Genomic DNA, 22049 nt, shown 5'->3' on the forward strand with positions numbered 1-22049 from the left:
TAAAGTGATGTTTAATGTTTAAATTAAATTTAAATTAACAACTAAAACTAAACTATAGCTAAAACAATTCTGATTGTTTTTTCCCTTTATGGAAACCTAATTGTTGAATTGCCAATAACTTACAAGGCTCTATTCACACCCCTGGGAGCTGTGAGACAAGGAAACCCTGCTAGCATGCTAACCTCTACCCTGCTGAAACAAAAAATTAGCTTCTGACAGCTAAGTCATTGTTGGCCAGTGATGACTGGGGTTGAACCTGAAATAACAGGGCTCAGTCAGCAACTTGCTGACTGAGCCACTTGAGAGCCTACAGTATATTTTATTAGCCTAAATATTTTGTTGCCATGTTGGTTTGGAGGGCTTGCACTGTGTGTACTGGTGAGAAGAGTTATCAGTTATCGGAGCTGAGTTGCAGGTACATTGTCTTCTTTATCTTATACTGGTGATCAGCTGAGCAGAAGGCTCTGTAGGATGCAGCTGGCAGATAAGAAAGGACAAAACATCAGCCACTCCCCCTGTATGTAATAAAGGACCAGGACTCCCTGGCAGAAGAGATATTGTGTCTCAATGGGACCTTCCTGGTTAACTAAAGGATAAATAAATTTAATGAAAGGTTTCTACCTCCCCATGTGTGACTCCAAGCAGGCTTGTGTGGGAAATCAAAAAATGTTGGGGAACTAAAGGACCCAATCCTGTTATCTGCACCTAATTTCTTCTGTTTGAATTGTTTTGAACTGTTGGCTGCATGCAAGTGTATTGGAGGATTGCATTAATCTTGTCTCAGTGATCCTATGTGTGCACAGATGTTGTCATGGTTAGATAAGCTTGATATATAATTAGAGTTGCATAAGGGGGAAATAACCCCTGGGCCCATGTAATCTAGTGCATGTCCGTTACATGAACCTAGGTAAGTTAAAACAGAAATATCCAGGGCAAACATACCATCTCCCAGGTTGGAGGAGAGGACTTTTTTTTTCACTGGCTCCTTTGTTTGCCTCCTCCCAAACACACCTAAACCACTGACTCTACAAACCAACAAGGATACAGGTGGAATGTATTAACATGCAGGGTGGCCAACTGGATGATTAAGCATTTCTAAGTCTTGGACATTTTTTTGTCAAATACATCTCTTTTTACAGCTAAAGTAAAAGTAATGTTTGTGGTTTTGGGGGAACAGGGCCTACCTGTTCATTCAAGGGCCCCAGCAGGATGGACTCCATCAGCTGAAGGACCCAAGGGCTGGGGGCTGATGGGACTTTGGTTGGGAGAGTACAGGCAAATGGGGCTGACCAACATGGGAGGTGATGGTGGGGAAGTTTCCTATGGTTGCTTGTTAATCATTTATAATTGGGCTGTATTGTGTTGTAAAGAGCAAAAATAGCTATGAAACATTTTAGATGTGGTAGGGCGATGTCAGTCTGCCAGTATCTATTGGGTTATGGCTTTTGTTGAGTTGATTGATTTATTTTATGCTCTTTAGTTTAGTCCAAGATGGCTGATTGTCTTTTATAGGAATAACATTCAGTCAGTAAGGGACAGGCTGGCTAAGAGTGCAGTGGGTTTGAGAGCCGCAGTGTAATGATGTGTTCTCTTTTTGCCTGCTTAGGCAATTATTGTTTGCGTTTTGTTTGTTTGAGTTTTTCTTTTTTTTCTTCACTGTTAGTGGATTATTATTTTTGTTACTGTTACCAGTCATAGGCTTGGGACAAATAAACCACCATCACCTCATCATCAAACCTCATCAGTTTTTTTCCCCATCGTCTCTTGGTCATTCCACGACAGCCCAGAGACAGTGAATGCAGTCTGTGGCCATTAGACCAGACTGATACTATAAAGCAGCAGAGGAAGCCAACTAGCTACTGGGAAAGAGAATCTGAGAGAGGAGTACTGCTGCTGATCTGTCACCCATTTGTGACACAAAGTGAAAATGTCAGGCAGGACAATGCCCCAGAAGACTGCACTCTGCTAGCTACTGTAAGGTAGAAGCTGCCATCTTCTCTTTTACTATATATAATTTAAACTAATTCTTAAAGGTAATAAAATATTATTGAGGTAGAAAAAAAGCAAGTGTCTTACCTGGGAAACCACCGAAGTTGTCACTTTGCCATTCATTTTAAGGATAATCTCATCCAATACAGAATATCATTCAATATGTATGTAAAGCAAAAAATTTAATTTTCAGAGTCCTTTATAGAATTTGTGACATGGCACACAGGCACACACTTGGAAAACATGGTTCTATCATGGCATCACATGTTTCTGACAGCAACATTGCAGTGTTATACAGCTGATCGGCTGTCATTCTGTGCTAGACAATGGAAGAATTGTGATTGGTGCCTTTGGGAGCCTGTGATTTCTGGATTTCTATCATGTGAAGGGCCCTCTTTGGGCAGTACAGTGGACAAAATGCACACAAACAACCCAGCTATGCTATACACAGTTGGTTGTGGTATATATCAATATCATATGAGAAACTGAAAATTATAGAATTACTTAATTTTACAGTGAAAGTTACCACTTCATACTTTAATTACAAATTCTTAAAGCATGCTCAGTATCCCCAGATTATCCTAATAGTATACCGGCTCATGTCACAGTTAAGTCAAACTCAAAATAAGAGAAAATGGACATATAGTATTTAACCATACTTTATGTATTTATTGGTTTTAGAAAAAAAAACTATACAATGCAATAGTGCTATATAAGTGCATTTTAAGTACACAATAATAAAAGTTATGTTTTGCCTGGGACACCAGCAAACAATAAAGCATACCAATTAGTTTCAATGTCAAATAGGTGCTGGGGTAGGATTTGATGGCATGCTTTTGTCATAATAACTTCGAATTACAGCTATTAACTATTTTTAAATCTCTGTTTAATAAGTTGTTCAAACTGTAAACATTGTGCAAATGATTACAGTCTATTGCTAAAAAATCAGGATTTAGTAGACAAGAAGCCTAATGATCCCAGTGGCTTCCCCCAACTAAGAGTAGCATGGAGGTAAGAGATACCAGTCTATGTGGCTGTAGTCCAGTAGGATGTCCTCTCTTACCTGCTTAACCAAGGTTTTTCAAGACTGATGCGGCAGAGCACTTTCTTAGTGTGTGGATGATGGTTTGTGCTTGACTTCTAGAGCTGCTCTGGATAAGGGTATCTAGTGGATATCAACAATGTAAATGTAATGTTATGTGTACTGATCTTACACATCACTCTTAGTAAGGGTGTCTGCTAAAATGTTAATGTTCCTCTTGTTTACGATTCTTCTTATTCTATCAAATTTTCTGTACTTTACTTCTTACCAAAAACTTGGCAAATACAATATCTTCAAATAATATCAGATTACATTATTTATGCTTTGTCAGTACCTGAAGTATTGTTTGAGATATTTACATTTTTACATTGAAAAGTTTCCCATTGACTAACATGGATAGAATTTAGAACATTCAGAATCTGAACATTCTGTGCTGTGTTATAACAATGGGCCTGCTATAGCAACCACAGATACAGTCAACTCTTGAGCAAAGCTTGTAACTACCAGCTACTACCATGCATGTTTTTTCAGGCCAACTTGTCCTCAAACTTACCTCTGTTTGTTACCTTTATTTCTTCTTGTTCTTCTTGCATTCAATTTCCTGTTCATAACTTGTCCTGTAGCTTTTCAGGTACACTTACAAAACTCGGGCCAATACCTTCAGTTAATATGGGATTGAGTTGCTTGTGCTTTTTGTGACAATACCTAAAATACTTTTTGAGATATTTATGATTTTACAGAAAAAAATCTCATTGACTAGCATGGATAGAATATTCAGACTCTTAGCAATCTTAACACGTGCAGCTGACAATGGGTGTAAAACCCGCCACAAATAGAGAACAAATCAAATCATGTAACTAACTAGCTACTACCATGCTAAGCTTTTTAAAACAACTTAAAATTTGTCCTCAGAGTTTTTGTTATACTTTATGCAAGGAATTTTAGACTACAAAGCACAGACATACACTCTGCAAAATTATCCTATTACAATCCAATGAGTAGCATGTCATTACCCTGATTGTGACCAACAATATAGCTTTTTAGCTGTTTTATTCCATAATAAAGTTTTAAGTCATGCATTCACTACTTAAATAGTGATTGACTGAAGAATGAAGACAGCTAGCTGGGTAAAAAGGATACTGACAGTTTGTACACTTAGTATCATCCCAAAGCAGTATTGTACATGGATACAAAGACATATACAAAGAATACATTCTCTATTATAATATTTTCATTTCTTCATGAGACTGGTTAGGAACTGTCACAAAAATTCTATTGTTGCATTTGGTTCAATGTTGCAGTGAAAGTGATGCATCAATAGTGTAATCAAAAATCAATAGTGTGATCTTGCTAATGCTAATCATGTAAATTATGCTGCTGTTTGTAAACTGTACACTACACAGGGGATGATTAAATCTGCTCTTTTGCATTATATACTAAGCATCCAGTTTCATCATTTACATTGGGCCACTGCTATCTAAAAAGCTGTTACTCTATGTCAACTCCCCCCTGTGGGCATAAGGGGGGGGGGGGGGGGGGGGGGGGCATTCCACATGTAGAAAAGTGATGCTCATGCTACAAAAATGTTCTTTTCACAGAGCCCTTGCACAGAGTAGCAGGGTGCACAGTAACTAGGCCAGACCCTGCTGTGTTCCTGTCTGTTCTACTCCTAAATGTAGCAGAGGAGGATGGGGTGGAGTGCGTTATTACAGGAAAGCCTGTGCATCGGGTTGGCAGGGTGGGGGTGGGGCTACTGTGAAATGTGTTTTCAGGCAGGATGAAGGATTGGTTTTCTCTGGGAGGAGGGGCTGACCAGATAAAAACAGCTTATGTTATCCCGCACAGGTCAGCACAGGAGTGATTCAGCAATGTGCCAAAAAGCAGCCCCTTTCTCTATCACATACCCCTTTATGGGATAGTGTCCAGCTCAGGCAAGAACTGCTGCTCCACCTGCTCAGACGTCCCACCACTGTCTGTCCTGGTCTCCCGTGTCTCACAGGTGGCCTGATGGTGTATCTCCCACATGCCTTCCTTGTAAGAGCAGAAGCACACAGTCCTCTCATCCACTTCCACCTGCACTCCAGCTGGGATGACCGTGTTTCCAATGAAGCAGTTTGGCCCTGTGCATTAGGGGAGGGGCAGAAATAGACTGAGTATAGATGTGTAATTTTTGGCCTGTTCTAGAGGGATTTGAGTGTGTGTGTCTGTGTGTGTGTGTGTGTGTGTGCATGCAATCATATGTAATTAAGAATTTACAGTTGAAAGAAAGTCTGTTTTCATACACACAGTAGGACACACTCTCTCACACATATAAAAATGCACAATCAAACAAGCACACACAAACTCACACTGCCCATTTTCCTCTTGATCACACCCACTAATGTCACCACACTCCCACAGCTACACCAGCAGGCACACATTTCTATTCTTGGATTGGACAATTACCTCATTCAGCTGGCAGTTATAAATGTTTTTAATCCATTTCTTATCAAGATATCTGAGTTATTCCTGAAACCTGCATACCATGTACAGTTTTCGCCATGCCACAATCTAAATGCTCAACAAAATCCCCTGACATGCAGAAGTCAAGAGTCAAGAAAGTACAACTTGCAAGAGTAAATATTCAAACACGAAATCCATCACCAATTTTTCATTTGATAATTCAAGCTAAATGGCAATGTTTTTTAAAGCTGCATTTCTGTTATAAAAAATACATAAATACAAAATAGCCTTCCAAATGAAAATGGTCATTTCCAGCAAATGTGAACAAAATTATGATGCTTATGAGTGTGGTGTGAATGTGTACAGGTACATCTTTGTAAGTCTCACCATTTTTGCAGATGGGACAGCACCGGTGGGGCTCATATGTGGGGTTGACACAATGCAGTCCAGGACACTCTGCCACAGTACAGTACACTTCCCTGTTGGCCTCACACCGGCACCTTTCACATGGGGACAGCTGTTTGGGACAGGAGACACCATCAGGGAGACATGAGGAATGGAGTGAAGTGTCTATATGGAATGTTATACTCCCATTCTGCATGCTCTATGCTGCGTAATAAATTTTGTCCATTTCTGATAAACATTTGTCACATTAAACCATCTGGTTTGGGCAACATTAAAAGGGGACTTTCACACACTGCCCTCCATCTGTACTCATAACCCTATTTAAATAGTAACAAAATCATTTTATAACAGAAAAATGTACATATTGTAATGACTTTTTCATATCTGTTTTTTGTTGTTTGTACATACCTATGTAGCTAAGTTAGCAAAGTACAGTGAAAAGTCAGATCAAATATTTCTGTTTAATTCTATACTCTGAAAAGACTTGGCTAAAATGTCAGTTATTGGAGTCAGTCTGCCTATGTATTAACTATCATAAAGATAACATTTTCCAACGTAGTGATTTCATCTCACAAATCAGCCAGGAAAGAAGATGCATAGGCCTTAGATGTGAGATCATACATTTCGCTCAGAATGCAAAATGGAGTTCAAGATACAAAATTATCACAAAATGATATTCCCCACAAAATAATGTTGCTAAGAAAACAAAATAAAATTTGATTAAACATGTCTTCTTTTCTTTTTCTTTACTTTCTTCAGATATCCAACCCCTAGCCATTCCAACATTCACAATGTACCATAGGTTTGAGTGCCATATCTCTAATATAAAATGGGTTTGGCTGAACTCTGTACTTATACAAAGCAAGAAGAGAGACCAAAAGTAACAAACTGTATTGCTTCCATAAAACCACCAATGTAGCACCTAGTTTATTACAGTAATTATAGTTACTTTCCCCAAAATTATCTAAATTGTACTGCTGGATTTGCTCTCTGGATAGTGAATGAACTAACATATGAGTCATATATTGTATAGACATGAAACCAATTCTGATGGATTCCACTCCTTTCACAGATTTTACTGGTATATGACATTAGCTTAGTGTGTCATAACAGATTTATGCAAATTAGGGGTATTAGCATATTAGCATTATATGATTTCTCATAAACCATTTGAATGATCTGCATGAAATTTGATACACATAATATACGGCCTCTCACAAGTTTATTCATTTTCAAATTTTTAGCTCAAAAAACATGGCCGCCATAAGACTACGAAAATGACTACATCAGCATTCATCCTTAATTCTGTTACACACATGTAGCCACGCTCTAATAAGGAGGTAAATTTTAAAGTGATTTGTTATAAAATGTGCCTAAAATTTAACCACCTACTACACATTTTGGTCACATGGTGAGGCCACAATATTGGTTTGAACATGGAAAATTCTATGGGATATAACTCACAAACAGAATGAACTAGGAACATAAACAAGGAATACAGTGATATATAACCATGCCTGTGTCTGTGTGAAGGAGAGCCTTCACCTCTCCCTAGAAACTGAATGTTTGTTAATTGTTAGTTTGTCTTAATCATTAAAATGTTAAATATTCAAGGGTCCTTTGTCTTCAATTCAAACCTACCAATAGAAGATTTCATTAAGTGCATCAAAACCTGTTAACTGTTGTTTTCCTGTTGTCAGTGTAATTGTCTCGATGTGCATATAAAGCTAGACATTAGATAATGGGCCACAGCTGCTTAATTAAAGGTGCATTAAATAAGGTGTGTGGCTGTTGCTGGATGCACACTCTTGTGAGCAGCTTGTGGTGCTTGTGACCAAGGTTGAGTTTCTTTTCTTTGCATTTTAAAATAAATTATTTGATTTTTTTGTAAGTTTGTTCTTTCTGTTCTGTTGTTTTTTGAGAGGTGTTCAAAACTTCCTCACAGTCTGCCGTATTACATTACGTGCAAATGTCATCACATGCAGGCCATTAGCATGTTAGTGAAAATTTCATCTTCTCAAAAACCACTGGGCTGATTTCCACCAAATTCGATAAACATCATCTTTGGTCCCCCCCCCCCCCCCCAATTTCAGATTTGTTCAATTCAGGTTTTTTGGTCAGAAAACATGGCTACCATCACTAAATCAATTTTTACAACTCCAAATCATGATATATGCTGAATCCAAATGAGGACCCAATTAATTAATTGATGTAAAATTTGTCAAGTGGACACATAAGAGCATGCTATACCACTCCCCTAAATTTCAAAGTGAGTCATTAAAATTTGTGTCTGTGACAGCCAATCAAAAGTCACCCTTTTCCATTGATTTTTTCACTCCAGTCAACACATTCAAAAATCTTCTTCTCATGAATTACTGGACAGAATTTCACAAAATTGGTGTCTAACTGTTCCATAGGATTTTGCTCAAAACAAGTAGCTTTGTTGAACAGTGTGACTGTTACCAGCTAATCCATTTTTATGATCCAAATAATATGATCAAAATGCAAATGAGCAGTTTTACGTAATTCATTGAAAAACACAACTGAATTTCAATACAATACAATTGAATTTCACCATTTTATTACCTATTTTTGCACATTTTTACACTTTTTGCAAGGGATTTAAAAATCTTTTCATGAACTTTGTTCATAAGTTTTTACATTACACAATACTACCATCAACCAATCACATTACAAGTCCACTTAATACACTCAACATCCAACAAACTTTCTTCAAATTCAATGAAAATATGCAAGGCTCTCAGGAACACTGTAAAGTAGGGCTATAGCAACATTTGTGTCAGTATGACACATAACAGCCAGGGTGGCACCATATTGTTGCAAACCATTCATTGCTGCTGGCAGCTACATTTTATATTAACATTACACAATAGAGGTAAGTTGATGGCTTACTACAAGAACTACTTCTCAAAAGAGATGTTTCCATCTTCGTTACAGTGGAATGGATCAGTTGTAATATTTATATTTATCAATATGCAATAATAGTAATTGCTTGAAAAATGAATATTATCACAGCACCCTATCAAAAGGAACAATGGATAAGAAATCATTTACCGTTTTCAACAGCACTGCTGAGTGCTAATGGAGAGAATGTAAAAACTGCACTGACATTTTGGGAAAAAAGTACATTACATTTTTCCAGACTTTTAAATTAAGTCAATTAAGTGACATTTTGATTTCATGATATTGTTTCAGGACCACTTTTTGTCATTTTGTAAATACACAACATTTCAAATAACTATATTTTGTGTCATGCCTAATCATGAAACATCATGGATCAAGCACAAATTGTGCAATTACTGTGTATTACATTGAGTATTCTACCAAGATATCTCTCAGCTTATACTGGCCTCTGCCCATTGCTAACCAGCTAACAGTTAATTAACAATTGCTTTTTTGTAGTTTGCTAGGATTTTTGGTGTCTGACTTCACAACACAGTTGGTTAGCTCTTATCTGTTACATAATTCCTCCTCACCACTGGTGATGGTAGAGATTCTGGAATATTTGAGAAATTCTGAGCATCTGCAATGTCAATCAAGCCTGACAAAACCTGTCTGTGCTGTCATTAACCTAGAAAGTGTTTACTTTCTCAAACAAACCTATCAGGAGGGGTGTGACATTGACATCACACATAAAAGTCATTTTAGCTCGTTGGACATCATGCGAATTGAAGTTAACACATTGGAAATGAGGCTACAGAACTGTGATATATTATGGATTATACCCAGTGTGCGAAAAACCCGGTGGCAGTCGCCCCCCCTTCCCATACCTGCCAACAATTAGGTTTCAAAATACAGGGGGTGGGGGGAGATTGCTGTGTAGTGGTGTCGTTAGGTCCGATCATTCATATTTTAAGCCTAGCCCCGAATATTGTCGCCCTGAAAAAGGAGTTTTTTTAGCAAAACAACAGACAAACTGTGTAACAGAGTGGAACTTGACTTGCAGCGTCCGAAGGTGTGATGATATTTATTTATTATACAGGTAGATATAGCCTCCCCAACCTACTGATGCCGATCTCCCTTCAAAAAAAAAAAAAAAGACCCAGGCAAACTTGACTTAGCCCCTGATCTTTTCAATAGCTAGAATTGCCCCTGGTGCTGTGATTTCAAAACCGGATTACTCAACAACGCTAGTCTCACAGATACTAGCACAAGTAGTATCATCGGAAAAGGTAGGTTCTGCTGTTTATTTTCTTATGTACATTGTGAAGCGATAGGAACTTCATCACTTATTCAACCGAGACGCAGGAGTGTGAAAATGGGTGAAGACATTAGTAAAGATATTACTTTGCATAAGTTGTACAAATATGTGACTAGCATCATTACAAAGCTCCGGTTCTGCTCTTTCTTGTGACATGTGTTCCATATCTATGCAATGACGAGTTCATGAGTTATTCAAACAAGAGTAATGAGTGTGGAGATGGACGCAGCGCTGTATGCAGATTGTAACTATGATTAAATTTGATGTAAATTCAAAATTATTTTTCTCGCCAACACTTCGTCGCATAGACAAGGAACTAGCATCGTTAGTGATCAATACTTCGTCAGCAATTCAACAGAGAAGAAGGAATGTGAATTTGCAGGCTGGGTCTGTCGGGCTTTAAGGGCTAAAAGACATTTTTAGTGACAATTGCGAGAGAGAAATAATTTTTAAAAGATTTTTCCAGAGACCCCCCAAAATTTTGCTGTTGAGGCCTTCAGGCTTTTCAAGTGTCAGTCAAGGGGTCTCAGAAACCCTGTGAATTTCTTCTGGTGTGCACTGCAACCTGACCATAGTGTCCCACTCTGTGAAGTTCTCAACGGACTGTTCTTGATGAAACTGCCAGCCCATGTCCTACATTGATATTTCCAGTCAGCTGATTCAGGGTTGTGCATTTATTTTGTCTTGCATCTTGAATCAATGCAAGGATATTACAGTAGCACATTCTTTTGACCACAGTTACCCCAGTTGATGATGTCTTTCCCTCAGACTTCCATGCCAATCCTTAGCCACTGCTCCTTGTGACACATCAGTAAAATTTGCCTCAACAATCACTAGTCATTCATAAAGCTATGACATCCAAAATTACGGGCAACTGGCCCTGCCCAGAATTTTTATACATAATTTATACATATCATGACATACATGATAATTAACTCAGGAGCAACATCTGTGTGGAAGCACCTGTTTTCAATATACTCTGTATCCCTCATTTACCTATTACCTATGTTTATACATATAACTGCGTCCCCACATATCCCTCAGACACAATCATTAAATTTGCAGATGACACAACAGTGGTGGGATTGATCTCAAACGGTGACGAGACAGCCTACAGAGATGAAGTCTGCAAACTGGCAGAATAGTGCACAGAGAATAACCTATCACTGAACATCAAAAAACTAAAGAACTCATCATAGACTTCAGGAGACACCACGAGGACCTCTCTCCTCTAAACATCAAAGGAGAAGTGGAGATGGTTTCCAGCTTCAAGTTTCTAGGAACCTACATCACAGAGGACTTCACATGGACAATCAACTCCACTGCTCTGGTCAGGAAGGGTCAATAGCGGCTCTACTTTTTAAAGACACTTAGGAAGACGTCTGCAGAGCTGCTCGTGTCCTTCTACCACTGCTCTATTGAGAGTGTATTGACATACTGTATTACAGCATGGTATGCCAACTGCACAGCAGCAGACAGGAGAGCTCTCCAGAGAGTCATAAACACAGCCCAGAAAATAATTGGACTCCCCTGCCCTCACTGGAAGACACCTTCAGATCACGCTGCCTCCGCAGAGCCAGCAGCATTCTGAGGGATGCAACTCACCTCTGCCATCACCTCTTCTTTCTGCTGCCATCTGGAAGGCGCTACAGGGCCTTAAAGACCCACACTTCCAGGCTCAAAAACAGCTTTTACCCCAGAGCCATTACTGAACTGAACTCCACAAAACACTGACCCCCCACCACCAGCCCCCCCCCCCCCCCAACATCATAGTAACACTACACACCACAGGACTAATAACTGGAATAGTATTCCTATACAATGACAATGTGCAACAACATCTGTACATTATCTGTACATAACGTGAAATAATGTTTATAAGGTGCAACAACTGGAATTGTTCTCCATACAATGACAGTATGTGCGATAACATCTGTAAATCATCTGTATATAACGTGCAATAATATTTTATAAGGTGTAATAATATTGGTACAGGGGTACATTTTGGCACAGTGCAATAGTCCAGTATTTTTACATGGTGCAATAGCATAGGTACAATATACAACAGTAGCTTCTTTTTTTTTGTATTCTTTTTTTGTTATATTTATTATATTATATTTATTATCTTGTGTGTTTGTGTGTGTACATGTGTGAAATGTTAACGTACCATCTCAGGGGCTGCACAGCAAATTTCGTTGTACAACAATGTGCAATGCAAATAAAGGCATTTTTGACAATTTTAAGTTCAAGATCTAGAGAAAGTGTACGTGCGTGTATGAAATTGTCACCATTTTGTGAGCAATAGAGAAGAGAAATCAGAGCAAATGCATCAACTACTGTTCAAAAGTTGTAACTACTGTAGTGATGGCAGGAAAAAAGGCTTTAGCATGTTAACTACTAGCAACTATTAAGAATCAAAATGAAAAGACACACAGACACCGAAATATGCATTTTACGTGTTCAGCACACACTTTATTTTGAAAAATGTAACAGAGTGAGGAAGACTTGAATGCAAAACTTTGATTAAAAATGATTACAACCCATGCCAAATATCAGTTTATATTGAGGTATACTTAAAACAAATGTACTGAAATTATTTACAGTAGAATTAAGAATGCATTGCAGGTATGTTACAGATACAGCAGATAAATTAATGATAAATAAATAAACAAATAAATAAATAAACAGCCAATATTATCAACACAATATTGTCATACAACAGCTAGTAATTCCAATACCTTTAGAGAGAAAGAGAGAAAAGAAAAGTGAAAGAGAGACATGGAAAGAAGGATTTGGGGTAGACAGCAGTAGGGGTAGGGTGGGTTGGCCAACAATGGAATACACCGTCTCTCAATTCAATTCAGGGCATTTGCCTCTGTACGAAACTGGTCACAATCAGCTGAGCGCCAGGACTGAAAAAAATTCTGATCACAGATGAAGCAAATCCTTTAACCATAATATTTAGGAACAGTGCAAGATACTGTCCACTCGACTGTCTCTTTTACATAAACAACAGAGGATTCCTGTAATTCATAGGTATGGGTTGTGTCAAATGCAGAGGACGGAGGGGCCAGAGGCTTGAGTGTGTAAGAAACTCAGGTGGATATCAATGCCACATGGCTGACGGTCCAAGTTCTCTCTGAAAGCTATCTGGCTGTTCACTCACCTACACTTATCCCCTGGTGCTGCATGATGGTGTTCCCACTCCTGACACAACAAGAAACTATTAACGATGTCAACATCAATGAAGTGGAAAAAAAGCATCTTCCACCATTTCTAAGTTTTCCGTAGGATGACATATAAAGTAATCATTTGGTCTGACCTATCAACACCTCTCATGTGTTTATTAAAATCACTGATTACAGTGGGTTGGCAGACCATTTCTTTCCTCCACTACGTTGTCTTTCACTAACAGCAGTGTGGTGTAAGACTGTGCCCCTGATCTTTAAATGGCCTCCACAAAATTTGTGGCTAAAACTGTGACATGATTGTCATGGCTACCTGTGTAAACATTTAAGTCTAAGGTATACCTAGAATCTGTTGTGGCTATCTCCCACAATTTGAAACCCTGAGTTGGCTTACCTCTAATGCACTCTTTAAACCCTGAACTAACCATGTGCTCATCGATAGAGAGATTTTGGCTGAAACAGCTGTTGACACTAGTTTGATATGATTAGATAACACAGCTTTCTAAGGCAAACCTGGTTACCTTCTGTGGCAGGATCTACAACATGCAGAGCTGCCAACAGAGCCTGAAAATGGTAAGATATGAATGACATAGCCCACGAACCCTGGACGGACTTGGTTCCCCTGTAGCAGTGGCTATCAGGAAAACAATTGAACTCTTATGTATATCAGTAATCCCAGAAAACTGCAAAATCTCTCCCACCAGCTCCCACTACTCATACCTCATAAAGCCGCAAATCTCCTCAACCTCAACCCAAGTAAAGAAGAGCATGACAAAGTCACACAACATCACATTGGTAACTGACTGCACGGCCCTGTGCATGCTATCTTAATTCAATACTGAGTGCTGAATGGGAGACGTTTTGGTGCATTTGCATTCATGTCAGCATAGGAAGGGTAGGAGACAGAGTCAGAGAACCATCTACACCTTTTTGTTGACTTGGGACCTGTGTGAGAATGGCTAACCAGACCCATAATAATCATAAGAGAAACTATGAGTTTTAATGTCAATATTAGCCATATAAACAGCAAAACAAATACCAACACAAAATCAAATACACACAGTCTACTACTTAAGACCAGTCATGGTGGCTGAGAATGAAGGTCCATCCTCCTCTGGCTGCTCCTACTCACCCCACAACAGCTCTTCAGCGAGGCAGTCCTCCTTCTTAGTCTCCATAGCCCCTTTCACACATGCACTGAAAGCCGGAACATATCCGGCCCTTAGCCAGAGGAGACACATTTGAGAACGCAGTCAGACCGGACATGTGACGGACTTCTATCTGCCAGCTCCCTAGTACAAAGTCCGCCTTATGTCGGAGTGACCCCATGTGTGAACAGAGCAGGCAACGTTCCGGAGAATCAACCGCAAGCGAGTGGGCGTGTTGATGACTTTTCTGTCATGTGACTGGCGTGTAACCGGAAGAATACAAAACCTCTGGCGGTGATGAAGAAGGGTCATTTACATGAAGCATTTTTCACGAAGACGCCAACAAAGATGTCTAACTGGAGAGATGACGAGATTCGGGAACTTCTGTCAGTAAGGGCTGACGCCGAAGTCGTCAAATAAATGCAAGGAATGGCAAGAGACTCGGTTGTGTACGACCAAATTACAAACCAGTTACGTGACCGCGGTGTAACCCGAGCCAAGGCGCAGGTGATCAGCAAACTAAAGGCACTGAAAAATCAGTACCATCAGGTCGTTGACCACAATGGCCGTAGTGGAAACAACCGCAAAACATGGTGCTGCTTTAGTTTGTGTGAAGCTATATGGGGTTCGAGTCACTTGACAAACACTGTGGCTTTGGCCGGGAGCATGGAGCCGGCTTCCACCTCAACAAGCTTGGAGATGCCGTCTACCTCAAGTTGCCCCGAGATGCCATCTACCCCGGGTTTCCCCGAGACGCCAAACAGCAACACAGAAGAGCAGACTGCAGAGGAAACTACTGATGTGTCAATGAACAATTCGGTTTTAAGTACAGGTAAGATTATATTTGCCCTTTATTGCTCATATTTATTTGTGTACCCTACCTACTTGCATGATACAGAGCACAGCAGAAGTAATGGCTAACAATGCTAGCTGGCTTTGTAACTACTGTTAAACTAATGTCGTTCTTGTTTCTATTGTTAGAGTCGTTATGTCATTCACCTAAAAAGAGGAGGAACCAGACACGTTCGGAGAGGCTTTTTGCAGAGATGAGGGACATGTTCAGTGAGATGGACAAGGACTTCAGCGAGCAAGAACGACTTCGGTTGTTGGAGCAGCGCAAGCACGTGGAGCGGTTACGGAGAGAGGCGCGAGTGGAGACGGCCATTCTTCAGGATATGACTAATTTACTCCGACAAATGGTTGAGTGGATGCCTGCCATGCACCCTCACTACCCTCAATACCCTCATTACCCTCACTCAGCACACACTTCCTGGAGTCAAGACCCATCTTACCCCCAGGACCCCCAGGACCAGGGGCAGGGCCCTACTTTCACTGACCTCTGAAAGACAATGTTTGCCTCCCTTTTGATGGTCTGTTCCATTCAGGTTTTGTTACACCAGTTTTACTGTTTGTGTGATTTTATTCTTATTCATATTACTCTATATTGGTTTCCAGGTATATTTTTATATTGTATATTTTTCTAAGCATATTTCATTTTTGTGTTTAGAGCAAAAATAAACAATACTGTTATTGTGACTAATCAGTAGTTGGTGTGTATGAGTCGTGTGTACATACATATATTGCAAAATGACACATGTAAGCTATAGTGTTTCTCAATCCTGGTCCCGGGGACACCCTGCCCTGCATGTTTACCTGCTCCAACACACCTGATTCAAATGAACAAGGATTGAGAAACACTGAGCTAGGACACCATTCAACAGAAAAGGGTCAACAACAGCAAATAGTGCAAGTTGAAGGAACTTTATTTAAAAATCAGAGCTTTTTTTTTAAAGAATGCTCATCATAGCCTCTTGTATCTGTTGTGCGCTAGCTGTCTGAGGGGCATGAAAGACCTCTGTGTCAGGCTCTTGTGGGAGGTCAGTAGCAGCATCAATGTTCCACTCAGGCAAAAAGTTCTCTTTGTTTATCTTGCAAACATTGTGCAGTATGCAGCAAGCAGTAACAATGTCAGGCATTATGGAAATATCCGCATCATTGCGCTTGGCAAGGCACCTCCAACTGCCCTTCAACCCTTTCATTAGCCACTTCTTCAGAGGGTAAGCTGCGTCTACAATGAGATGGATGGGCACCTCCACACCGTCCACAGTCATGGATTTCTGTGCAGAACAATATAATACAGATAGGTTTGTTCTATGTTAGATTGTTACCTACTATATTGAGGTGCTGGTGGATAAACACACACACACACATGTGGTACATACCTCACAGGGAAACAAGTAACCATCTTGCTCTTCAGCCATCTTGAAGATAGGAGAGTGCTGTAAACAAAACACTGATTTCTGCAGCGTACTTTTTGCGTCATGTCCTGCCTCCTGCACGCTCTACCCAGGCGCCGCCCCTCACCTAAGCCAAACCGGAGTATTTCCTGTAGGTGTGAACGCGTCTGTCACAGACAATCTCCTGTTGCGTGCTACATGTGTGAAAGGGCAATTCCAGCCAAGTTGCGGACCTGATTCTCCGCAGTTTTTCCAGAGTTCATATGTGAAAACAGCTCATGTCTTCAAGGTCCTCTTCTTCTGCAATGTCTTCATCTATGAGTGTTCTTCAGTGTTCTCCTCCTTTTTAGGGACTGCATGAGGTGATATTTGTCACCATCCATCTCTGTAGTACATAAATGTATACTGCAATTAATTTCCTTACGCATTAATTTATGACATATATAGTAAAACTCATTTTCAGTCCCTTAAGAGCTATATACAAACCAGAATGACATTTTGTTACAGGAAACACTTCAGACTTTCCTTGTGACAAGATAAAAAGCTGTCCAAGGTGGGTGATGCATAAACCATCATTGATAGTGGCAAGGGCCTAATCGCAAAATATGCCATCACAAGTAAGGTAGAAATTTAGCTAGTAAACTTAGTCAGAAAAGCAGTAGCATAAATAGTAGATACAATACTAGCTATATCTGATACCAGCACTGATCAAAAATGCCAGAAAACAGGATAGGTAGAAAGTCAGAGCACAAGCCACTATTGTTCATGTTACTAAAGTTAGCTACATTACCCATCTTTAACATTAGCTATGTGGTATAGCTCGCTATAAAATGCTTTTTCCATTTTCACAAAAAATCCCACAATTTCATCATTTACATGTAGGAAACATACAAACTTCAGTTTAGTCACCCTCTAGCTATAACGCTCATGGGTATTTACTCGCCCATATCAGTGACAAACTTGGCTGTGTATGGCTATTGTAATATGGAAGAATACAAACAATCAATCTTATATTTTGCCATGTAGCCTGACGGTGAGCTGAGACTGACAAGGAAAAGAAATTTAGGTAAAGAGATTTAGCTGCTGTTTCTGTGAAGATGGCAAAGACCAAGCAGCAGCAACCTACAAAAATTCACCATGGCAAAATTTTGCTTTTTGGAAAAATAATTTTGCTTTTTCCCAACTGATCCACCTGGATTCCACTATGAAGAAGAAAAACAATGTCACTTGACGTCCTCTGCTGTGAAGTTAGCTGCGTCCCCCCAGAGGCAAATGGAGATAATGTAATGTAACTTGTTGCTTTATACTGAAAATGTTCCCACAATTGATCCCTTAACCAGCTATATTTAGGTATAGCTTGTCATCTGTAACTGGTAGTTTTCAGAAATGAAATTGGTGATAGGTCAGCGAAAACATTAAGAGTTAAACCATTTGAATTTAAATTCTATAATCTCAATGGGCCAGCTTCTAAAGGTTAATGCAGGGGTATTACTTCACAGTATTATTTCCATTACCCTTACACACATATTGTCAATCATCCAAACATGCTCAGACCATGATATTGGGGAGGTAAAATTTAACAAAATTCCTCTAGACATCAAGGAAACTACTAAATATGTCAACTGAAATCAGGCATATGATGTTATATTTGGATTCTCAAAAGTATTTTAAGTAATGCATGAGTTTAAGGCATGGAAATGCTCATTTATTTATTAAAAATAAAATACTGCCCACCTGCCTGAATGCGCGATTTTTTCACTGCCTTCACCCCTGAGCTGTTGATAGTGTTTGTCACCATATCTGTCAACAATAAACATTTTAAGAGGGAAAAAGAAATCCTACTGATTTTGGTTGATATGATGCTTCCAGCAGTTGTATTTCCTGTAAACAGTGGGCTAGCTAGCTACTTTGGGAACTTCATACTAGCTATCCACATGGTGATCAACTGAAATGTTACCATTACATTTCCTTGATAGCAAACTAGGCTGAGAACACAATGTACAAACCAATTTAGCTGCGATTCACTCATCTGTTCATGTATATAGAGAGACCGGCTATCAAGTTATCTCAGTTGTTCCACTTGTAATCAGCTTGTGGCTCTGAGTATGCCTATATGAGCATTGTTTAAATGCTCTTTTAAGAATCACCAATCTGCTTATAAGAATAATTTTTGGCTTATGGATGTGTAACCTAATATGATACTCAATGAGGTTCAAGGATGCATGAAAAAAAGCTGTTCAGAATCATTGCACTATTTTCTGAAGTGTCAGAAAAGTAAAAATATTTTAAGAGAAAATGTTGTACTTCTAAGTACTTAGCATTATTTATTTTTGAGTTTAATTAAAAACATTGATTGTGATATTTTCATACAATGTTTAATCAATTTGCATACAATGTTTAATAATTTACATAAAACTGTACATTTACATATATTTTTTCCACATTTGAAACATTAAGCTAATAATATTTCTCAATAAATTATGAAACAAAAAAAAAAACGTTTAAAACATAAATCAGTTTTATTTATTCATTTGGAGGTCGGCTTCACAGAATCAACTGCTGATAAGAATCAAATCATTTTATATATAAGCAAGAGTACACTATAGTTAAATTTGACAAACTTCGAGGCAAATCCTTCAGGAAGACTAAAAGAGAATACAAACATAGGCAGACACCAGGGGTATTGAATGTAATATTGCCTTACACAGTTCTACATTATGGGCACTAACAATGTAAGGCAGGATTATTTTATCGGTACTAAATTAAGACTGTGTGCCACAAGAACATATAAGTAAAGAGGACAGACCCAAAAACCCAATTGCCCTTGGTCTAAATAAAATGTGAATTTGTATCACTAAGGTCTTGAAGTTTTTTTTTTAAGGGGACTAGTAAAGTAAACTACAGATGCCATTTCAAGATACAGTAGGTTCTGTCTAAAAACAAAGGATTTAGTAGGAAAACAGCTGCAGGTAAATTTCACGGTAACATTGGAAAGTATTCTCACACAGTTAACATAAGCATGAATCAGCTCATCAGAATTCATAGAGGAAGCAGAAACTCAGAATGTTCAAGACCAGGCTTGATATAGTGCTAGATACACTATAGACCAGTAGTTCTTAACCTTTTATGGGTAATGGACCCCTTTGAGAATCTAATGAAAGCTATGGGCCCCCTCCCCTGAAAAAGGCACATAAACACATATAAACCAACATTGTGATGTGATTTGTATGGAAAGCAGTACCTAATGCACAAAAAAGTAATTAATAAGCTTAGGCTAGCAGTCCATATGAAAGATATCTGAGGCATGGATTTCATTGAATCTGTCAATGCCAAATTCTCTACTGGTCACACACACCACCTTTCATTTCTTAATATTTCACTGTAAATACATGCTATTTCCTCCTTCCTGCCTAACACTGAGAATCCACAAGTAATAAACAATATTATAATAACAAGTCTGGAATGAAAAAAAAAAAAAAAACACTTGAAAAGGCTCAATTGTTACCTTAAAATTCACTGTGACCAAACCTAAATAAAGAGGTATATTTTCTTTTATTCATTAAACTATTCTAGATGTAATAACATGGCTACAATCACAATTGCACATTACCTCACCATGTACAGTGGCATCCCATGTCACGCTTCACTTGTTTGGAGTAAAACAATGCTTTAATAAATAATTTGACATAAAAGGATATTTTCAAAGTAACATAACGGAAATTGAAACTGGTTCATGGTCCCTCAAGCCAATCCAGGGACCCCTTAGGGGTCCATGGACCACAGGTTAAGAACCCCTGCTATAGGCTACAACATTACAACAAAGCTAGTTGAGTGTCATCATTAAATGTCTTATTATTTTATGTTACATGATCAAAACAAAAGGCAAATAACAAGGTTAGATACAGCAAAAAGGTGAAACTTCCATCTAGTGTTTTAGAAGGTAGGAGCCAAAGAAAACACAATTATCAATATGTCTGCTAAAAACAAGTCTATCTTGCTATTGTTGATTCAGAATGCATGCTTTTGATAAATTCACATAATTTCAGGGAAAAAATAGGGAAAGCCATAAAGCCTGCTCTCTTTTGAAAGATTGTGCAAACCATTGACAATTCAGCCAGCTTGGCTAAAATAGCCAGAATCATAAGGCTTTCTTATATTGAAGCACATTGAAACTCAACACTGAAAGCCTCAAAAAATGAAAAACCCTTATTACATTACCTGACCTGTGGATTACATAAAGTAGTCCACCAGTTCTTTTTGTTAAGGGCAGAGTTAGAAATGATCATACAGACCAGAATACCTACTGCCTGACTGATCTTGTATTATGTATGGACAGCAGACAGACCAAATTACCACAGATCCTGTGCTAGCAGTTTTCCCCTCAGTAATCCAGGGGACAGCTCTATAGCTATGCAAACGTTTATGAGGAAAGTGAAAGACATAACCATTTGACCAAGCAAGTTTTTATAATATGAAATAGTTTAAGATGAGCTCTGCATTTCAAGTCACTGAATGAAAATAAATAAGAAATGGTTGATTAACTCATTTATATAATTTAACAACCGCTTAAGAACTTAATAGCTGCAGTTGCTTACAACAATTTCAAGCCATAACACTCATATTTCATAATATACATGCAATGGATAATAGCCAGCAGGGAATATTATGCCACAGACACGCAAAGCTATACATTTCAAACGCATAACCCTGAGTAAAACTATTCGTTTATGGAAAAAAAAAACGAATACCAACTGAAATGTATGCGAATTCTTTCAAGTATATATTAATGCATTACAGATGTTTTTAAAGTTTATTAAAATCAACCTCTTACCACAAATTCCTCCAGTACTTTGTAGGTTTTCCCTCTGTAGATGCAGGTTCTGGCAATAGCTTCACAGACCGGACAGCATGACTTGTAACTAATTCGTGTGCACTTAGGGTGTATCCTCGGGCATTTCGGTTTTATGCAGAGGGGACCGTCCTCTGTACAAGTGCAGGGGCAAGCCGTGGGGCTAGGGTAATAGACTTCCCCAATGTTATAGACAAAACCATGCTCATTTAAGCACCACTTGCCCCGGTAGTCACCGAATTCGTAATCTGTCTCGTGCTCAGAAGAATAATCCGATGCCACACGAGGAGTCAAAGTAGCAAACGCGAGAAAGAGGTGCAGAGCGTGAGCGCCCATCGCAACTGATTTCACAGCTCTGGGAATACGGTGAAGGTGCTTACGCGCCTTCAAACAGCTCGATGCTGTAACATTATGACCACATGCCACGGCAGCCAGCTGTGTAAATGTTTCATTTCCATACGTAATAAATTCCGAACGCGAAATGGCTCACTTGCTGTAACGTTAGGAAAGTAAGTAATTAACTCATT

At 38.9% G+C, this 22049-nt stretch overlaps 1 protein-coding gene across 1 annotated transcript; it reads right to left on the reverse strand.

Annotated features, from left to right (window-relative positions):
- Positions 1–4572: 4572 nt before the first annotated feature.
- On the reverse strand, positions 4573–21867 carry LOC118790483 (brorin-like). Its single transcript, XM_036547418.1, has 3 exons — positions 21505–21867; positions 5861–5990; positions 4573–5151 (listed from the first exon to the last, which is right to left on the reverse strand). Exons 1-3 carry the CDS (start codon positions 21856–21858, stop codon positions 4940–4942), a joined length of 696 nt encoding a protein of 231 aa, XP_036403311.1. The 5' UTR covers positions 21859–21867; the 3' UTR covers positions 4573–4939.
- Positions 21868–22049: the final 182 nt, after the last annotated feature.

The sequence above is a fragment of the Megalops cyprinoides genome, chromosome 1 (genome assembly GCF_013368585.1).
Source record: "Megalops cyprinoides isolate fMegCyp1 chromosome 1, fMegCyp1.pri, whole genome shotgun sequence".
In the NCBI taxonomy this organism is placed as follows: Eukaryota; Metazoa; Chordata; class Actinopteri; order Elopiformes; family Megalopidae; genus Megalops; species Megalops cyprinoides.